At 37.0% G+C, this 22,655-nt stretch overlaps 1 protein-coding gene across 4 annotated transcripts in view; it reads left to right on the forward strand.

Annotated features, from left to right (window-relative positions):
* samd12 (sterile alpha motif domain containing 12) overlaps positions 1 to 22,655 on the forward strand; it is a 119,304-nt gene that overhangs the window by 9,609 nt on the left and 87,040 nt on the right. For all 4 annotated transcript variants that reach the window (XM_015044881.1, XM_015044879.1, XM_015044880.1 and 1 more), the window contains exons 2-3: positions 10,602 to 10,810; positions 17,359 to 17,488. In XM_015044881.1, the coding sequence (XP_014900367.1) occupies positions 10,602 to 10,810; positions 17,359 to 17,488 (339 nt within the window). The remainder of the gene's footprint in view (positions 1 to 10,601; positions 10,811 to 17,358; positions 17,489 to 22,655) is intronic.

Raw genomic sequence — 22,655 nt, forward strand, 5'->3', positions numbered from 1 at the left:
TTTTATTTCACCCCTGTAAAGCACACCCCCTCTGCTCTCTCAATTGAGGACTTTTGTTGTTTGTGTTTTTTGTTTTTTTCCCTGAATATTTGGCTCCCTGTTGTGCCAAGAGCACAAACTTGGCGGTGCGTCAGCTCTGCTCCCTGATGACCAAGCAGCTCGCTGCCTCCCGTTCTGCTGACTGATTGAAGCTGCAGATATGACACAGTTTGTGTGCCGCTGATTACACATCGGGCACAGATGGATGGAGCTGGCGTTGGTGAAGATGGCCGCTTTTGGCACGGCTGAGACTTCGATTCATCTGACATCTGCTCCGGGAGAAATGGATGGACACTTTAGACCCATTAACAAAGCGGTGATGCAAAAATCTTCATTCATTTCCTCTTTTAGTGTGACAACAAAAAATGTAAGGAGTGCGGTAGGAATGAGCGATGTATACAGTTGGACCGATAGAAATTTGGCCTACGATGGAGAGCTACCGGCTAACTGCGATAATGATTGTTGATGACGTAACCGGCATCAAAGTAAAGCAAACGGGAAGCAGCGTGGCGGAAAGTGCAACGGAAGAGCTCGTTAAAAAGACAGCTGCAAAAACGTAAATTATCTGGACCGGATGCGGGTTTAACCTCCCACAGTCTTGGTGCGGCGCGCAGGAGGAGCGCGGCAGATGTCACGGTCAGACAGCAGGGAAGTGCTGTGGGGCAGGATGATGGTCTTTCTGAAACCACAAAAAGAAAACCTCTTTAAAAAAAGAAGCTCTCGGTAATTTGTTTTACCACCTTAACATACTGACACAAATATTTAATGTTTCCAAGTTATATTCCTTAAAGTGTACAAAGCTGTAAGTCTATTAATTTTACACAAAGCTGCATTTTTTTTAAATAAACACAGAATAACTGATCATGTTTCAAAAAACATGGTAACTTATTTACATTTGTGTCTTTTTGTTTCTTTTTCCATTTTATATCTTTAAACTTCATTACCTGTACAGTAAAGAGATTGGACTTTATCTCGTATTCATCTGGATCCAGATGCTGTGTCGGATTCGGGTGTTTGAACAGATGTTTGCATCCTGGTTCATGCTATAGAAATGTATCTGGGATTTAGCTGCAGATACGTTTCGCTTCTAAAGTTTGAAGCAACAGAAAATGAAAACAATGAAATCAGAAACTTCCCTCTTTGCCTGGATTAGTAACTTTCCTGCTGCTCAAATGGAGGATCTTTGTCTCCTTTATAAAATAATAATAGCTTTTACTCAGGTCTAAATTAAGACAATCTATTTTAGTAATCCTTTGACTGTTTCCCTTTGAAGCACTAACAGCTTTATGCTGCAGATACGCGCCTCACTGCGAGCCAAAAGAACAACAGCTTTCTGCCTTTTCGCTTTAAACTGGGTCATTGCTTCACTTTTCCTACCAACTCTTCTTCACTCAGACTTTTTCCAGCCTTTCTAGCTTCATATTCAGCTTTTTTCTTTTCATCCAATGTTTTTTTTTTGCTCCCCATGCCCTTTTTGTTCCTTATTCTCCCTCAGTCGCCGCTCTTCAGAGATAGAAAGCGAAGAACATCTGCGATGGCTTGACACAGAACCAGCCAATCAAAGCTGATCGAGCCCCGGAGTTACAAACGCCGCAGCGTGAAGAAGTTTGAGCGCGGTTAACTTTGGATTGAATGGATGTCATAACTCGGTTCTTTCGTTTGAAAATTAAACATCTTCAGTCTGTCCGTTTATAGGTGTTGCTGTAGTTTTCCTTTCGACTTTAAAAGTCTTAATTTATGCATCTAAAAATTAAGGCCTTAAAATGTCTTAAATTCACACACAATAAAAGCAAGTTGGCCTTAAATAAGTCAATCACAAGTCTTAAATTTTATCATGTCACCTTCTTAAAATAATGACCCAAGTCCAAAATGATTTTGGCAAAAAAAAGAAAAAGGAAAAACACCACCTCTTTCTTTCAGGTAATTAAAAAAACATTTTTAGCAAAAAAAAAAAGTTATTTTAGGAGGGTGACATTATGTAGTTTTGTTTTCTTGTGGGAATTTTCTCAGGCAAAAGTTTGATTTACCCGCAGATATACTCATTGCATTCTGTGACCCGCAGTGGTTGCGGCTAACACTAGTTAGCTGCTAATATGAGCGACTATATAGCTTTTTTGCGTCCATCATGGCTGAAATGTAGGTTTATTGCCTGTTGGATGAACGTTTGTTTTGTTTTTTCATTTGTTCACTTCTCTTATGATGCTGCGTTCATCCTGTGCTAAAGAGTTTAACACTACATATAAAATGTTACTTTATTTTGCACATTTCAGTTGTGATTCAGCTCTTTTATTTTTAAAGATCTTGAGTTCTTAAAGTGGCAGGATTATGTGTTTTCCAGCCTCATAGTCCCATTTGTAACTTCACTTGTTAAAAAAAATCAGATATGACTTGAAAGAAATTTTACTTCCTAATTTAACGCCTTCAAAATGGGTCTCTGTCTCTTTAAAAAGGTCAGCTCTTTCTGAAACTCCACCTTCAGGAAGTCATCACAACATGGCTTCTCTATTAACCCTTTAAAAGCTTTTTTTTTTTTAACCAGCGTTGCACTGAGAAGCAGCTCCTATAACGAGCTCAGCAGATATTCCACCAGGTGTTTGCTAATTGCTGCTGGCTAGTCTGAAGGAGCTGACTGAAACAAACAGTTGCCACGAAGGTTCAGTGTAATTTCAGTGGAATTGATTCCCTAAAACTGGCTTAGTTCACAAACCACATTTCTTAAATGTAGTTTTTTTGTGCCTTTTTGATGAAATTTTTAACAAAATTTATATTTTCTATTTATACATTTTCCTTCCAACTCAGATGCTACGAATCTAGACCTGACTTGATGCCCTATAGCCGTTACATTCATATCAAATATTTGATTCAAGCTCCGTTTATGCAGCTCAGTTTAATATTTATGCCTTGTTGCTCCCACTTTGTAAATCAAACTCTAATCATTTGCATGAAGCAGTTTGAACCTCTGATTTAAGTAACTAATTGGACACAAGTGTTGAAGCTGAACTCCGTTTTATTCGATGACTGCATGAGTGGTGACCCACTGAATTAGAGTCACATGAGAGCACTCCACCTCCAAATTGCAGAGGCGGATCATGAATTTTAATGTTGCACAAAAAGCCTTTAAAGGCAGCGATGGAAAAAGAGAAAATTGTCCTACTTTCTTCAGCATTTTAAAGCTTTTTCAGGAACTCTGGGTTGAGTTACAGAACTATGAGCTTCTGTCTGAAAGACAAAGATCATGGACCTGCAATCTTTATAACCTGAAGAACAATTTTTCTCTCGATCCAGACAACAAAGCAAACTCATTAGAGGCGTAAATGTCACGAAAAGGCATCTTATGCATTTAGACAAATATTTACTTTTGCAAATTTGCGGTATCGTTTAAATAACCTCCATTTTATCTCTCTTTTTAGGATTGGAAATAAAGATGAACATAACGTTTTGCAAACAGAGAATAGATTGTTTTTTTTCTTCTGTGGAATGCAAAGCGGTGTAAAATACTTAATGACACAAAAAACAGATCTAAACCAATCTGGTACTTTGTGTCATTCTTTGTGGAAATTCAATGCAAATTGTGCAGAGAAGAAATAAAAAGTTGCTAAAAACTTGTAGAAACTTTTGTATCTATTTTTAAAAACATTAATTGGTTCTTTTTATTTTTTTCGCCAAAGTTATTGGAGCAGCTCTGGACCCTTGGTTTAGACACTAACTGATGATTTAAGTAAGACTTTTTTGGCATGTTGCTCAGAAACTATTCTTGTTTTTTTTATTTCCTTATTTTTTATAAATATTTCTAGTTTGATTCTCCCATCTTTTAAAACAAATGAAGCCTTACATCTTACTCTTAGGACAGAGTGTTAGGGCCCCTTTATGAAAATGGAAAAAAATAATTATGAGAATAAAGTCAGAATTCTACCAGGAAAAAGTCGTAGTAATATGACTTTATTCTTGAAATATTGGAACTTTATTCTCATATTATTTCAACTCTATTTTTGTATAACTTTATTATTGTTATTTTGACTTTATTTTCAAAATATTTTGACTTTATCCTCCTAATATAACTTTATTCTTGAAATCATTACTTGATTTTCATATTGACTATGTGAATATTTATTCATATAAAACTTTATTAAATAATGTTCATTTTATCCTCGTAGTGTGACTTTACCCTGGTATTATTTTGACTTTATTTTCTGACAAGTTTATTCCTGTAATGTTGTTTTTTCCTTAGTGTGTCCCTAATACTCCATCATTCACTCTGAAGGTCACGTTTCCTCTGTAAAACATTTATTTTCTGTGAGTGAGTTCAGATCTGCTGAGTTTGCCACCATCCTCAGATCAAACTGGGTGAGAATCGGCGCTGCATACATTTGGTGGGGTGAAGCTGTGAATAATCAGACCCCGTCTCTGCGGGTGTGTGCAGATTAGTGTTTGTTTTAAGACGTGGAGACGGAAAACAGATGGAGGAAACTCGGCGGTTCAATCAACACGTTTGCACTGCAGCTGATTAGCTCACTGTTTCTCTTCTTTTTCTCTCCGCCCAGCTGCGAGACGGAAACCGGTCTCCAGATCCGCGCTGAATATTTTGGAAGATGTGCAGCTGTGCAGATGACTCAGCTGTCAGAGTCGCTGCTCGTCCATCTCCTTAAATCCCAGAGAGTCTCTAACACGCACAGCTGCTCGCTTTGGTTTCCTCTCTTCTTGGCTTTTCTTCAGAGTCAGAACTCATTTCGGTTCCCTGAGAGTTTATTCTGGTTAGAGAGAGAGAGATCACTTTGAACCTGACTTCACTTTTGATTATGGATCTTCTTCTGGTTTCGCTTTGAACCGGTTCCTGCTGTGCAAGGCTGGGAGCGTCCAGGAGGAACGGAGGCTGAAATCTGCCGCTGCCCTGGTTCTGTTGTCTCCTTTCATCTGGGTTTGGACCCATTAAGGCAGCCAGAGTTCACAGGGAAAGCTGTGAAGTTCTGACTCCGCCCTGAAATTCAGGAATATCTACCGACATTTCTGTTTTGTTACAGAATTAAAACGGAAATTTAACAGGAAGGGGAAATTTGGATAAATAAGAGAAAAAATGTTTCTGGATTTAAATCGCTGTTCAAAACATTTCTGTTCAATCAATTCAATCAATTATCGATCTGTTCAATCATCCATCCATCCGTCCGTCCATCCATTTTTTCCATTTTTCCCATTAAGTCAAAGTTAATCTTCAAAAAGTGAAATAATTCAGAAAATGAGTTTAGCTCATTAAAATTATATTTTATATATGTAATTCTATGTACACCGTATTACAATGCAACATAAAACATGTTATATTAGTTAAAATAAAGTGCTTGTAATTCTTTTATTTAGATTTTGCTTAGAAACGTCTTTGCGGGTAAAAAAGCTGAACTTGTTTCCCCCAGAATCTTCATCCTCATCATCAGCTCAGTGATTTCTCTTCTCTGAGCCGGACTCTTCGCCACAGAATAAAACCTGCTCCAACACCTGCTTTCATCCGACTTTTTAGTGCAGTGGGAAAGTTTTTAATCAGCATTTAGTCACACGTCGGAGAACTCTGTAATTGTGGAGGTAATAATGGGATTAGGCTCGATAAGACGAAAACACTCAGCTGCTCGTTTTCACTGCTGGCACCGAAAAACTATTCAGCCGGTTGGATTTACTTTGAAACGGGGTTAAAAACAACGATTTTGGTGTTAAAGCGCGTATTGATGGGTTTTATTTTGTAAAACTTTCATAAAAATGTATAATAATAAATATTAAAAAGCCTTTCATATCTAATTAAGCCAATTTAACAGCCAATAATTGAGATATCTGCCAATAAAGTGATAGTTTTGCTCATTCTGGGAGTCGTTTTTTTAAGGACTTGCCAATAATCTAATAATAATATCCAATAATTTAAGCAGTTATTATATTATAAGCTCATAAAACTGAACTATATTGTAGTTATCAGACTTTCAAACGTATTTAAGAGTAATTTATTAATTGAACTGAATTAAGAATCACCTGAGACTTAAATAAAACTTTTTATTACCAAATTGCTCAAAACTGGGGAAAAAAAAAAAAAAGTTCTGTTATTACTTTATGGGCTTCAGTTGTTATATTTAAATGATTTTGAGGTAATTATTACATTTTTGCTCAAACACTGATTTTTTTTTAGCATTATTTTACATTATTACTCAATATCGTTTAAAAGGCTCATTTTGTTTCATAATACAATAATTGACTACTCTGTTGGGAATTAACTGTGTTTGTCAGAAAAACAGCCTGAGGAGGAAAAAATGCTTTTGTGTTTTTATTATTATTAATAATAATAAATAATAATTGTTATTAATTTATGTAGTTCTGAATTTAAGTCTTAGCGGTTCATGTCCAGTATATGTGGGGTCTGCAGAGATGTTTCCTCTTCCTGTACGAATGAAAAATAATCAATAAATCAAACTGGAACACATATAGACCTGATTACAGGACGTTTAGGGCTTTAGGACATGATTAACAATCAAACTTAATGGCATTTCACCAGTTTGTGTAGATTTCAATTAAATTTGTTTACGAAATCTAATATTTTACTTTATGAAAATGGCACAGATGCAATATATTAAACATTCAAACCTACATTTTGTTGGCTGAAAATGTAAGATTTAAATCCATGTGTTCTCATAATTTCTCCACGTAAACTGGAGCTACTGTTGGTGTTGACTTTTCTGATTTGATACCAGTTGCTTGTGGACACAGTAGTGGAAGAACGATTCAGTTCTTTTCATTTAGTTCTGGATTCTGACATTTTTCCAGCTTCGTTCACTTCCTGTTTCCCCACATTTCACTGATTAGAAGAAAAGGTGGAGAATGAAGGCAGACGTGATGTGTTCACAGCGCATGTCGGCGAGAACAGAGGGAAGAATGTAATCGTGCTATTTATAGCAACTGTTGCTGTTTAAAAAAGACGTTTCTCCATCCTCTCCTCCGCCAGCCGCCCACCCTTCTTCTCTTTCTTTTCTTTTTGCCTAAAACGATGAAAATGGCTCCGCAGATGTCCTTCCTCTTTCCCCCCAGCTTCCCCTCTTATCATCTCGTCATCCTTCTGTCTCCGCGGTCGGCCCATCGCATTGTTCAGACCCTCTTAGCAGAGGATGTATAATTCATCCCTCCTCCACTGCGAGGTTGCACACCAGTCATGAATTGAGTCGGGGGGGAGGAAGGAGGGATGCAGGGATGGAGGAGAGAGGGAACAAGGAGCCAATGAGAGGAAGCGGCACTCCGTGCCAAGCATCTCAAGTCGGGTTTGTTTGAGACTCGGCCGTCTCATGGAGGTTCTGCAGAGCGTCTATTTCTGTTTTTATTTGTTGGCGACAAAAACAGAATAAATGACATCATGATAAACGGTATTCACATCCGTTTAGCGATGATTTCTGCATAATTAGGAACTTGCATCACTTCTTCCACTTCAAGAGTGAAACATAAAACGTAACTTTATAGGCTGGTGCTGGTGGAGAAGATGGTGAAACGTTCGAAAATCTAAAGCTTCTGAGTCTTAAGGTGAAATTATGCATGAACAAAAAGTCTAATTTTTGCTGTTTTACACAAAAATAACATGAAAAATTAGCGATGCACCACTTACGATACCGATATCTGAGTTTCAGCATCGACTGAAACCGGACTGGTTTCAAACAGAAAAACAGTGCTGAACTAACTCTTATTTTTGCTTTTAAAAACAGACATTAATGTGCTAAATTACAAATTTATTTGATGACTCTGCACCAGTACAGCTCATTTAAATACACCAATAACTAACATTGTTACTGAGGATATGTAAAATATATTTTTCAACACGTTTCCTTGACTTTGTTTAAGATGTACAGGTTGTAGAAATGCTTTATTGAAAGCTATATATTTAAATTTTATGTTTGAATTTCCATTATTTCTCTTTCTGGACCTCTAATTAGGCTTGTCGCAAAAAGTATTAAATCGTTTAATCGCATGATAAATTAAAACGAACTCAATAATTTCCATTTGCATGATTTGTTGCTTTCTCTCTCTACCAAAATCTGGATGATAAAAGTCTTCGGTCTGGAGCTCTGGTCTCAATTAGCCTCGTTTTGAAGGATCTTTTTGATTACAGAGAGTAAATAATTAAATTTGAATGTGTTCTTACATAAAAATGGTCTCAAAATAACAATATTATCGTTTATCAGAATAAGTTCTTGGATGATTTATCGGCCAGTAAAATTTATTGTCATTGCGACAGGCCTGGCTCTAATGTTCATCCAGAAACTGCCTACTGGCAGAACTGCTGATATTTTTAATTAAAAAGTGATTCAGCAGATTTCAGAGTGTTTGTGCTTAGGGGAGCAGAGCGGACCACCCAGAGTGGATCCGACTCTCCAGCTCCTCGTACAAACTACAGCTGGTGTAGTTTGATCTAAATTGTGTCAGACTTGCTGCGGCAGACTGAAATCCCTCTCAGATTCTTTGTTTTCTTCGGCTCACTGCTTCGTGTTTGACCAGCGCAGAGCCGGATTATTATCAGCTTTATAAGCCCAGAGATTACCATGCGTTTAGGAACATTTTACTGTTCATATTTGGTATATAATCTTATGATTCACTGAATAAATTCAATGTTCTAATTTCATGCATACACTCTTCTTGGCTTGTTCGGTGAAGCAGGATGTGCAGCAGCTCCTCTGACCTTTGACCCGCAGATGCAGCAGGAAGCGAAGCAGCCTTCAGGTGTGATGAAAAGGATTTTTTTTTTTTTTTGCCTCCTGCTTTCTCATAAATAACCTGCCAGCGCTTTCAGAACAAGCGGGCAGGTTGCATGATGACAAATGGTCTGTTTGAGTCAGACGTAACGAGTCACACTGCTGGCTGTCGGCTCTGTGTTCGCCTCGCCGCCTGATGGAACTAAAATAGTGCTTTGGCCTCACACTTCACAGAGACCCAGGACTAAAAATAAATACTCCAAAGAGAAACGGGCAAAATAATGGAAGTTTACATAAAACATGATTCAAACGATCTCCAGATATTCTTCTTGTTCTTTATCAAGCAATGAATCTTTTGTTTTATCATCTTACAGCATGTAAACAACCGTTCTTTAACTGTTGTTGGACAATGATAAGCATTTGAGATAAAAAACAACCTTTTCAAGTAATATAATGGCATAATAATGCAAGAACACATTATTAAAGATCAATAAATTCTAATGAATATTTAAGACATTTTAAATATCCAAAATAAAGAAACAAAGCAACAGGAACAACTAATGAAGATGAAGTCTGTAAATAAAACTGTTCTTCAACAAAAGGCCAAAGCACCAAAATGAAGACTTTATCGTTCAGTTTTTGGTAGAAAAAGAGAAAATAAATAAATGATGAATCATGCAAATGGAAATTGAGTTTAAATTGATCATGCAGTTAATTATTGCTTATTGTGACAGGCCTAGTCATGATAAAAATACTTAATAAAATATTACAAGTACTCAAACGCATCACTGCAACCTTTTAGAAAACACATCAGGTTCTTTGTAATAAAGATTAAAAAAAATGTATTTGACCAAGTTCAGCACACACTCTGGGACATTCCCCAGCATTTTGTATTTTTTAAAGAAATATATTGCTTTTTAAATTGTTTATGTTTTAATGTTTCACCAAACTGAAGTCGCTCAGATGAAAATCAACAACACGTAAGATAATGACAGCTCGTACCAGCTCCCCGTTTTAAAATGTAACTGTAGGAGAAAAATATGATTTTAAATTTTCCTGTATATTTGATCTTCATCCTTGAATAGTTTTAAAATGTTCAGTTCTATTTCAAAACTTTTCTTAGCTTTACTTTTTGCTTTGTAATCTGGGTTTTAAATATTCCATGAGTTTGCCACTTTTCATTAACGAAAATGATCTGAAGTATCTCTGCCAAAAACTCTCCCCATAACAGATTGTTCCAGTAATTATTGTGATAAAACGTATTGTTTTTTGACACAATTTTCAAGTAATATATTGATAATGGCATAACAATGAAAGTTTGTCCTCTCCAACATCAATAAACTTTAATTGTAGAAAAAAAAGACTAAACAATGGAACTGGAAGATATTTTAAATATCCAAAACAAAACAACCAGAAATGGTAAATAAAACAGAAATTATAACCCACACAGAACAGAAACCATAAATAAAATGCATAATAGTGTCTCTGTAAACACAATTGCCCTTAAAACTATTGATCAGAATGGAAATTATTGATTTAAATTTCATTTAAAATGCGATTAATTGCATATTGTGACGGGCTCATTGACATGATGTGGATTCTCTATTTCCCACCATCTGCTGCCATCTAGTGGACATCCGGCTGCTTCAATGTGAAATAATTTGAAAACGGTCATTACTCAGACTCAGTGCTTTTACTCATTTTTTTAATTTTTACAAACTTTTCTATCATACTCATCCTCTCACATTGTTACAAATTAACCATATTACATACAACTTGGGTTAAGTTTTTTTGGTTTCAGGAGAAAATGTCGATTTTGTTTTCCCCTCTTGGTTTATGTTTTCCTTCATGTTCCAACCCGTCCAGCTGTTCACTGCAACCTGAGCCAAAATGGCATCGACCACCAGCTGCGTGCCGAGGACATGACTTCTCAGCTGGAGGAGGACGAGGAGTTGGTGGACGCCGAGGCCGTCCTGCTGGACGACGACAGCCCGAGTTACCCGGACCTCCGCCGGCCTTCGTACCACCGCCGCTCCCCGCCGCACCGCTCCGTCTCAGAGTCCGAGCTGACCCGGGTAAGACATTTGTGTTCCTCGTCTGTTTTACGGATGTAAACGACTAGTTTACTTACAATTAACTACTTTATTAGATTCAAATTGGTTCAAATGATTCGATTAGCTAGTAACGTCCGTTTGACCTTCTGTTAGTGTTGTAGTTTGGCCGCCATCCAGCAGTGGGCGCCACTGGTCGTTCTCAAGCCGAGCTGCTCATAAAGAAACAAAGATGGCGGAGATAATACCACAAGTTAAGGGAAAACAGTCCGAAGAGAGTCCGGTTTGAGATGCAAAATGCACTTTATGCGGTTTTGTTTTGAAATAAAAACAAACGGCAAGCTTCTTAAGTTTCACTTTATCCAGCCGAGATTCATGGCGGAACAGCTTCCACTTTTTATTTTAAAAATTGCTGACGTGCTACAAAGGCGAGGATGTGGTAGCAGAAAGGCGAACGGGAGGATGCAGATAAATTGTAACATGACAGAAAAAAGTCATGATCCTAATAAGCAATATTGATTTTAGATTTAGAATATTGTAGCTGAGCGAAGTTTTAACATTAATTAACAGCAACTTAGGAGGCTCCTGTCTATATATCTTATATGTCTAAGTTTAACCAAAATTCTGTGTTTATTCAGTCAGTATTAAGTCTTAAAATTCAGTATAACAAGAAAATGTAGCCCTTCATGTTATGAAAAGACAGACTCTTCTTGATGCAAGATGGATAAAAAATGTCTGCCTGCCAATTAATTGTTAGTTGATGGATCATAGAAATAAACTTTAGATCAACTCATAATTTGATAACTTGCATCCCTAGTTTGTTTTCAAACAACTTCAGTAATAGTCTCTATTGATCACTGAAAACATTGTTTAAATCACAGCTCTGACTCTGAATAAACCAGGAAAGGACAATAAATGTCTTGCAAGTCTCTCATCTGTTGCTACGCGTATAGATGTGCTATCAGGAACACAGAGAGATCCTTTACTTCGTCTCCAGAAATAGTGATGCGGGGATGGAGGCAGGAGCGGCTGCTTCTCATGCACAGCTCATGTTCTCCTTTCTCGGAGTAAAACATCTGGTAATCAGCTGTCAGTCTGAACGAGTGGAAGCACTTAGAGTGAGAAAAGGGCTCTGTGTAAATCCTGGATGAGCCACTTAAAAACCAGACAGAGCCTCTGATTCGTTTAAAACACAAGGTGCGCTTCCTTTTCAGGAACGTATTTGCACAGAACAAAAATAGTTTTCTGAGGTGGTTCTCTGCTGGTACTGGAGTAAAACCAGATTATCTGGGTAGAAATTCCCCTAGAAAACCGGCACTGGTAGACATGTACTTTGAATTGTCAAAGCAGAGCTTTAAGGATTAATTAATGTCTTGTAATATAACTTTAAGAAGAGTCGTTTTTCTCTGTCAGTGTTCTTACAGAGTCTGCCTGACGGATAAACAACATGGATGGTGAAATTTGTGGCTTCAGTCTGTTTTTCTTGTGCTTCTCGCATTGGAAAACTGTAGCTACACTAAGAACAAATAAACATGTTTTAGATTGAACTTACACTGTAAGACTTTGCTATATACTTTAAAATAGAGAGGCAGCTTATAATATTCAATTATCTTATAATGGTTAATTTATTTCAGCAGTTAAGCAGTTTAAACTTGTGATGGAGTTCGACTCTTAGAATTAATTTTGATTATGGTTGGCTCTCAATAAAAACATAAGAATTAAATTATTCAGACAATTAGAAAGTTATAGAAGACTAACTAAAACAGAGGATTTTGGCTTCTGTATTGACAATTACACGGTAAAAACACAAAACAAAAAAGAGCTGTGTACAAGAATATTGATACAAAAAATTAGTCAAAGAACAAAAGAATAACTTAAGTGGATTTAGAAGCAAAGCACATTCAAGAGTTCGGACCAATAGATGTTTCACACAACTTGGGTTCAATCTCTCCTAGCCGACGTTCACGTTTAGATTAAAATAAATCTGCATTGTCTTTGGACATGAAGGCCTCAGAGTCTGGAGGAAGAGTGGACGGACGCAGTATCAAAACCGTTTCCAGTTGGTGATGATTTTCAGTTGGCTACCATTTCTGTATCATTTTCTGATGTAGTAGTACGATTTTCTGAGAAACCAAGTTTTATATTAAATCATTTTTAAGTTTTACTATAATAACTAACTTTTCTAATTTAATGAGATGTAACTACAGCTATAATAAAACAATTAGCATCTGTAAAATAATGCTAGGTTACCAATAGATGCTACTAGTAGCTAGGTTACTACTAGCTTTGTGCTTAGTTTTATGGAGAATCCCATTCATTGCTAACAATTAGCATTAGGGCCTTTTTCATCTGATCAAGAAAATACTAATTTGTACACTTAAAATAACAACGAATTTAAAAACTCACAGGAATATTTTCTTTAATAGCTAAACAGATTAATACATTTCTTTGGGTAAATAAATAGTTTTGTTATTAAAGTTTTTTGATGAAATTGCAAGAAGTCTTGACATTCCGCTGGATGTCAAGACAACAAGCGGCTGGTTGTCTTGACAACCAGTGAAAAATGCTACTTTTCTACCTAAAAGAAACATTTTGGGTAGAAAAAGTGTTTACCAAACTGCTGGGTGGAGATTTGTTCTGGATGAACCAGTTTGAAAACTAATGAAATAAAAATAAAAAAGCCTCAAAATGCCTCCAGGAAGCCTGGAGTGCTGTTTGCCAAGATGGCTGCCTGGAGGTGGCCTGTTAAAAATTAGCACTGGTTTAAAACTTTTGCACCATAATGTATAATTGAAGCGACAGAGCTCGCCATCTCAGTGTCAAGTGTCTGCATTAGAGTTAACATCCTCACTCTTTTTGAGAATCTCCAACAGATCAAGTGCATTAAAGCTTAAATTATGAATAATGTTAATGTTTTCCATTAGGGAGCCTAGAAGCATTCATTAATGCATGCAGAAGCTGAGCAAACCGAGCCGCAGCAAGTTCACTTCAATTAAAGTCACAGTGACACGACGGCCCAGAGTATCGCTGATGCTGCGCTTTGGCATGCGATTTCAAATTAAATCCATCAAATCTGATTTTTCAGAGCCGTGTTATTTAAAATAGGAACACAAGCTGCTCTTTTTTGGGGGGAAATAAACTCAAGAATGTCAAATATTTAGTTTGTTTCAGGGGTAAGCATTTTGTTTTGTACCTTAAAACAGGCAGGAGTGGAAAATAAATCGCAAAAATTAATAATTTAATGTTATTACTCAGTTTTTTAGGCCCTAAAAAAATTCCACATTGATTTCATGTTGAATATTTAGAATTTTATTAGTTGTATCTTCCACGACATGTTGCCCTATTACAGTTTTAAAAAATCTATACAGTTATATAGTTTGGCAATTTGGATCAATTGTAGCACTTTTAAATGTGATTTTATTCATTTTCACCAAGTAATCGTATAACAAAGCAGTATAATAATTTGTAAAGTGAAATAAAAAACTTTTCATGATGAATAAATGGAGCTGAAAATGACAAAAACAAAACGCATCAAACATATTAATGCTCTATCTTTTTTACATTTTGTCATAATGTTTATGTATTGATAAATTGCTTTTTCTTTGCATTCATGCTTTACTTTGTTGGTCGGTCACACCCCAATAAATACATTAAATAAGAATAGTGATTAGATCATGATTTTATATATTTTACATATTTTGTTGTAATTTAATAAATTTTGCCTAAAGTTATTGTGATGTCAGTTTTTCACCAGCAGTTCTGCAAAAATCTGAATATTGTTGAAAAGTTAATGAAAAGTAAATGAAACACATGATCTACATTAATTACATAACGTAAATTTTTCAAGCTTTTATTTCTACTGTGATGCTTTTTGAATGATATTTGATGAAAATAATCAGACGTATAAATTACAAAATATCTAGGCTCAATAAAAAGTATATTTAATAGTCATTTAAGTTATTTTCTAAAGGTGCGAGCCTCATCTGAACACATATAGTAAATAATTAAATATGACTATAATGTTGCTTTATTTATTTTTTATCCTAAAACTTACATTTTTTTTCCCTGTATTCCTAAAAAAAAATCTGCATTATTTTTCCTCCATTCTGCAGTTATTTACTGTGTTGGTCTGTCACATTAAATCCCCAATAAATACAAGTACTGAAAATACATTTCAAGCACTTTAAGAAAAAATAAATATTTTAATCCAAACAAATGTAGCAAACCAAATCACTGCTGTATTTGTAAGACCAAACGACTAAAAAAAAGATCTTTAATTTGACTCTGATTAAATCTTAACACCTCATAATGTCTGTATTTCAGTCCAGCTATATTTCGGTTAATCTCATCAACCGTATCGCTTTCTGAATCCGTGATGCTGATGAATCATCGCTTGGATTTTTAATGGAGTCGGAGCTTTTTAGCTCAGATTAAACATGATGTATAAAAACCGGAGGAGAGCGAGCATCCACAGCAAATCATCAATCAGTACGCAGCTCAAGGTGAGTTCATCTCATCTGGGTTTAACACGCCCTGCTGTGTTTTATGGACCGGACCAAATATGAAGGTCGGGGGCCTCTGAAGGGTCGCCTGCGCGCTCGTGTTCAAGCTGCAGCCTGGAAATCCAATTTCAAACAGAGGCTTCGTATGAAAGCTCAGTAATTCATCCGGGACGCAGACGCCGCCGCCCTGTCTGTGTCTCTCAGATTAATTAAGAGAAGTGGGGTGGGGGGTTTCATCTCCTGCCAGGTCTGGTCGGAGGGAGATGGGCCGATTGAAAAGGGAGCCGAGGGACGGCAGAGCTGGCAATCAGCCGCACAGCAGAGGCAACATGGAGCTTTGAGCCTCCAGCAGCCGGTCACTTGGTGCCAATCAAAACCGACTAAAAAAATTCAACTCCAACTTTGCTGGAGACTAGAGATGGAAATCGTTCAGTACCTAACGATTCAGTTAGATTGTCGGACTCATAATTCGATTCAGAAAACAAATTTTCTGCTCAAATGGTGACTGACGAGAGAAGAAAACAAATAGCATCTGAATCCCTTTTATTGTCATTGTGCACGAAAGAAAGCACAACAAAATGTAAAAAATGTCAACTCTCGAAGGCAAGACAAATATTTATGTAAAGTAAGTATATCTCAAAGTATTGGGGCAGACAGAAAAAAATAGGAGTAAATTTCTGACTTAAATCTCTGAAAAGTTTAGATTAATCTCAGAAATTATCGAGAACTTTCTGAGCTTGAAAAGTTGAAAATTTGCTAGGAAAAAATCAGAAATTTTGAGTTTGGAAAGTCAAAAACCTGTTAGAAGAAAGTACATAGATGTTATGTGTACGCATAGTGTTAAATAACAGTTAAAATGTAGGAAAAACAAACTAACTTAGTTGCAGTCCTTGCAGGTGCCTTCCTCATCTCGGTGCAGTGTTCTGTTCGGACACCAGGGGGCAGTATGTGACAGTGAATCCTGCTGGTGTGGCGGTTTAATGTAAATCTGCAGCTTCTTCCTGGATAAAGACAAGAAATCACCTCAGACAGGAATGAACATCTGTGCAGCAGTTTAAGTTCTCAGATTGTAGAGTTTATAAAAATTATAGATTTACTGTGGGGTTTTATTTTAAACCTTGCTGTAAGCAGTGGATTTTAGTTTCAGTTCTGCTGTAGAGTTCCTGTTTCCATCAGAGGGGTATTGATTTCTCTCTGATAAATTGGAAGCTGTATTCTGTTGCTCCATTTACTCTGGGGCGTTTTACACTTTAATTGGTCGTTTCCGATACAACAATAAAAACGACACAATGTGCAGTATAAAGCTGGTTTGTAGCTGTGAATTTACCACCATATTATTCTGTTTTTGCTCTTTTGTTGTTTTTTGCATCTAAATGTTACTGTTAATCAAACTTTTATATAAGCCAAAACGAAAACCAGAGGAAATCAAAAATGCAGTTTTAAAACTATCTTTACATTTAATAGAATAGAAGAATACAAATAAACAAACAATCCTCCAGTCCAGAGCAATGTGCAACTGAGTTGGTCAATTAAGCAATGTATAGTGTGCATGTCTCGTTGGGAATTAAGACAGATTATTTACAAATGGTGACAAAAAAGTTGCAAGAGTATGGATGTAAACACTTAATTAAGTGGGAACTCAGATTATTAAAGGAATATAAAGTTATCCAAACCAAAATGAGAAACCCGTCTTGCTGCTCTCTGTAAGTTATAAACTGTGACTTATACAGTTTGGGAAAGCTGCATTCCTTTACACTCAGGGATCAAGAACATTTGACAACAGGAAGTGGGTCAAAAGATCTAAAAAAAAAATCATGCCTTAATGAGTGAAATTAAAACATTTAATAAAACATTTGCTTAAACATTTTCTGAAACTGCGGTACTTTTAAAGATCTTCAGCAAGTAGTCAAATTATTAATCAACATCAGTTCACAGATTTTGGTGAGACTTATTGTGAAGTTAGGGGTAAAGTTTAGGACTTTTTGGAAATGATCCATGACAGATTTAGACTTAAAAGGCCGCTCAGTGAATGCTTTTTGATTTATTTTTAAATGTTTTCCTCTCATTCAGCCTGGATACGTGAAGCTGTCCAAACCAGTGGCCCTGTGGACTCAGCAGGATGTTTGCAAATGGCTGAAAAAGCACTGTCCCAATCAGCATCAGATCTACAGCGACTCTTTCAAACAGCACGACATCACAGGTACATCTCTGAACCCAAACTGTGATCAATAAGATCAGTGTGTTTCGCACAAGCACCTTAAACAGATATTATGGCTGCTGGACACAGGGTGTGGTTAAAAACATATTTATTACTTCAATTTGCTCAAATCTTGGGCTAGCACTTAAATTTGGACATTTTTAAGCCTCCAATGCAACAAAACCTTTATAGAACAATAAATGGTTAATATTTTCTTTCTGTTTTGGTTGGACAAGATGTCAACGCAGTAGCGATGCAGACAAATCTCAACACAAGATCTTCAATATATAAAAGACTACTTCTTTTCAAAGTGAAGTCTGTGTTGACAAAAACTAGCTAGTTTCACAAGTGACGTCATCGGATACTCTCATTTTGAAGTAAAAAAGGAAGCAGTTCTACAGTTGTGATCATGTGATCTGTTGTATTCCCCTGTAAAATATGTTAAAAAAAATTTTTTTTAATTAAAAACAGCTTTAAGTAAGTGAAATCCTGAAGAAATCTGCTTCAAATGGGAAAGATGTTCGTTTGCTGTAATGCTAATGCTAGCTTGTGGACTACTGGCTAACTGGCTAACAATGCTAATGTTAACTTTAAGGACAAAAATGTGGTTTCAGCCATGTTTTTTTTTCTTTTCATGGATACATTTTATTTTATAAAAATGTTACTTTCCCCTTCAGCCACCATAAGTTGGATCCAATCTTGTTAGCCTCAAGCTTTTATTTACCGCAAAATGCTGTGAAACGTTCCCATTGTGGGTTTATCAGAGTTCTGCTGCTGTCAATCCTTCTTTTTAGCTCCTATTTTGAAAAACAAATGTGAGAAATGACCATGAAATCTGTCTTCTGACCTAAACTTGGAGCCAAACCAGCTCCTCTCTCCTCCAAAACTCTTCAGAAGTTTCATCGTCTTGCCTCTGAGAAGCCAGATTTCATTCATAACCTCCCAGGTGCGCTCCACACCTGCCGTCTGGCTAACAGCCCACCCGTCTGTCCATCCCTCCTCTTCCCTCTGTCTCTGTTACCAACGGTAACAGTTGCCACGTCAATCACTCCCCCAACGAGGCCCTTCAAGGTCACCCTGGGTCTAAAGCGCTTCAGTCCTCATAGAAACAGACGACCATTAATTTTCACAGCGCTCTTCTCTCTCACAGCCCGGCTGATCACACTAATATGTTTATTTGCTGCTCCTGAGGAAATCCTCGACTCGGCGACCGGCTGGCGACATAAATCTTGCGATGAGCGGCGCGTTGACTCACTCTTTGATGCAATTTTAACCGCTATACGTCTACGTGGAGCTTCAGCATCACCTGTTTAATGGTGTGAAAATATGAATCTTTCTGCTTTGCGCCGCGAATCGCGCAAATGTCTCATCAGCTGCAAAGAGGTCGAATAGATGACCCACGGTTCATTGCATACCTGCTGAAGCGCCGCTTCAATTTGACAGCAACTCCCAAGGAGAAACATTTTAGAAGCATTTGATTTGTTTTCTTTTCATTCAGGTTGTAAACTCACACTTTGATAGATAGATTGTGATTCTTAGGTTTTTAGACCGCAGTGGACTGATGTGTTTACAAGATAATTTGCTGCTGGATATAGAGAAGATTAACACAATCTACCACCGGAAACTCACGCTTATTATGTCTGAGTAGTTTCTGTACCTTTCTCAAAAGAAATCATTCTTTGTGTGAAAAGATAATAAAATTTGATTGGGTTTATCTCAGAATGAACAAAGTTAAGCATCACGACTGCCTATTTTCTCCGTCACTGCAAAAACACAAAATCTTACCAAGTATTTTTGTTCTAGTTTTTAGTGCAAATATCTTAGTTTCGCCTTATTTGAAGTATACTAACTTACAAGTCACTTTTCAGCAAGAAAGTACTAAAAAAGTGAATAAATCTGCCTGTGGAAATGGTCCTTTTTCACCAGTGTTAAGGAATTATTGACTTAAAAGAAGCCCCTATTTGTTCTTTAATTACTTAATTGCTGCTCTGAATATGGTGTTCTTCCAGAGAATGGCCTTTTTGACGCTGGGTTAATCAAGCAATATTAGAGAACAAAAAAATAATAATTCCACTTAGAAAATAACTGCCAAGATTAAAAGAAACCACTATATCCTAATTCACAAATGTTAAACAATTACATTGTTTTTGTTGGGACACCAATTGATTATATTCTGTTTAATTTTTGTTTTGAATGTATCCATTTTAATGTATACCTCCTTGAATGTTTGTTTTTCTGCTTGTTTGGTTATTGCCGTTATTCGTTGTATTATCTGGTTAACTATTTTGTAGATCAATATGCCTTTATTCCACTTGAAATAAAATAAAACTTAAGACAAGTCAGGTTTGAGCAAGATACAGGAGCCTGTTTTAGGTCAATAACTCGTTAATATTGATAATAAAAGTTCCAGTTCCACTGGCAGATTTTTTTCACCTATTTCAAAATCAACTACCACTGCACCGTTACCTAGCAACCATAGCCAAGCCCAGCCTGTCACCTAGCAACCCAGTTCTAGTTCCACTGGCAGATTTTTTTCACTTAACAATATATTTTCCATGTTATAAGTAAAATAATCTACCATTGGAAGTAGTACTTTTAAAAAAATCAATATCAAGGAGTTGTTTACTTAAAACAAGCTCCTATTTTACTTCAAAGTTACTTGTTAGTTTTGTCTTGCTTCAAGTGTACTAATATATTTGCTGTAGAAAATGCTTTTTGTGTTTTTTCCGGTCTGCTTCTGAATTTTCTAAAGCCATTTATTGTGAGGAAGGATTAAATAAGAAGTACAGAGTTACACTTTCAAACTGAGACAATTGGGAGATAATAGCACGCAGAAAATCTGCAAGTAATTCAGTTTGTCTCCACATTTGGCATTAATTAACGGAAGTCAATTAAAATGGGCCAAGCCTTACCAATTGGACTCGCAATGCAATTTGCATCCTAATCAATCTTTGGAATATTATGCAGACATTTTATTTCCTTTCAACACAGCAACAGAATAAACACGACTAACCAATGTAACACTGTTGGGAAAACAATCGTGCAAACAAGTAAACAAGGAGTTTGAATATGTTTATGTTAGAATACAGGCATGCATCTGAGATAGGAGATTATCTCTTTGTTCGGTGTGTTAGTCAGACTCTACTTGTGACCTTTTCATAATTGAAACCGCGTGAGCAAGGCCGGGGTTTGGCTTCCTTGCGCCAGACTATTTCTTTTGCATTCGGTGCACTGTATTCCCACCAATACATCCATAGCTGAATACCTCTTTTTGACTGCCAGCGGTGCTCAATCTCACTTGTCTTGGTAACATCGTCATCCCTTTCACTAAGTACCAAATCAATAAGCAGTCTCTCTTTTCCAGATCATAATTCAAACAGACAATCGCGTCCGCCCTCTTTAGACATAAAACAGCAGCATGGGGAATGCATTTCACTGCATATTGAGGCGCGTGCAACATTTTAGCATCGAGCGACTTCAGTATGCAGCAACCGCTTCACTGCTGTAACCTCTGCCAAAGGAATCAATGCTTCCCATCCTCCCTCCAGCCTCCACTGCCAAGAAGACGCCTCCCTTCCTCAGTCCTCACCTCCCACCCCCAACAGACACAGCTGCAAATATGGCTTCAACACCCAGCTTCTATTTAAAATGCATTAAAGCATATTAGGGCATAATTAGATATTAGTTCCTAATCCATCGTCTTTACAATGAGGAAGCTTGGTAAAGACTGTAGGCTCTGGCTGAGGTGACGTTATTTAGCAAAATGCGCATAAAAAAAGCACTACCATATTTTTTGCAAGAATTGGGAATTTTGTTTCTTACAAACCAACAAAAAGGGGCAATATTTGTGTTTTCAGGGACATAGTCCCATTTTATAGCACAGTTGCATAACTATGTTGACTTCAGTTATAATGGAAATGCTATATTTATCAAATGACTTTGTAATTTAACTTCTTGAAATTGGGCCTCTGTCCCTTTAAGAAGCTTCTTTGCCTTCTGAAACTCCGCCTTCAGGAACTCATCTCAACATGGCTCTTCCATTAACCCTTTAACAATGTTTTTTCAGCATTTGTCTGAGAAATAGTTCTTATGAGCTCAGCAGATGCTCAATTTCACCAGGTGTTTGCTAATTGCTGCTGGCTAGTCTGAAGGAGCTGAGTGGTTGAGGAGGAGCTGTGTCTCGAAGGCAGGGCTATGTCCACCCAGGCGTTTTGCACAGCTGAATGGTTGCCATGGAAATTAAAATATTTCTCAAATATGCATGAAAGAATCAAAGCAACACTCCAGGTGTGTTTTTGATGAGAGAATAAGATAATAGCATGATTTAAAGCTCAAAAAATTGATTTTATGCAATACTGCTCCTTTAACAATGTCCCCAACTAAGATTTACCTTCAGATTGATTTCAAAATATTAGATTTTTTTTTAATTTTATGTGGGGGCAATCATTTCAGTTTTTCTCTTATAGTCTGGGAAAGTTTCCCTCACAGAACTCAGTGATATATGGTGTCATAAGCCCTTGCTCTGAATAATTAATAGCCTGTAATATTAGTGGTTAAATGAAGGGTGGCTGGAGTCCTGCTACTCTCTCCGCCCCGCTAGTCAAACTGGTCATTTCAGCTGCCTGGAAAATACCAGCGAGCCAATGCAGCTCATTGGTAGAGACATCTTCTGCAACTGGAGGGTCTCACATTGGATACTAAATGTATATTTGATGAGGCCCAAAAAAGGACAAAAGGTGACAAAGTCTATTTCAGAACGGTCGAGGACACGCAGAAACTAACCACAACAGCCATGTAGCCCTCAGACGATGAATTGTGCAGGCTGCCGCCGGCTGCTGTCATAGAAATGCAGCTGGTTAATGGAGAAAAAGACATACAGCAAATGAGTCAAACAGACTGAAGTAACAGGGCTGCAGATCAGCCTGGAAGCTGCAGTGTAGCATGAAGATTTTATTTTTTCCTCCTGATGGACCATTTGTTGGACAGTTTGGTACTCTGAGATGAAATAATGATTAATTATACAAATTATAGCTGCTGATTTAGTCCAGATCAGCAATTATGGAAACCAAAGATATGTAAAAATGCATTTATTGATTCATTAGCTGCCTCTAACAGCTATAGCTTAAGTCAGTGTTTTTCAACCACTGTTCCGCGGCACACTAGTGTGCCG

The sequence above is a fragment of the Poecilia latipinna genome, unplaced genomic scaffold, assembly GCF_001443285.1.
Source record: "Poecilia latipinna isolate Pla-1442-1.1 unplaced genomic scaffold, P_latipinna-1.0 Scaffold695, whole genome shotgun sequence".
Taxonomy (NCBI): domain Eukaryota; kingdom Metazoa; phylum Chordata; class Actinopteri; order Cyprinodontiformes; family Poeciliidae; genus Poecilia; species Poecilia latipinna.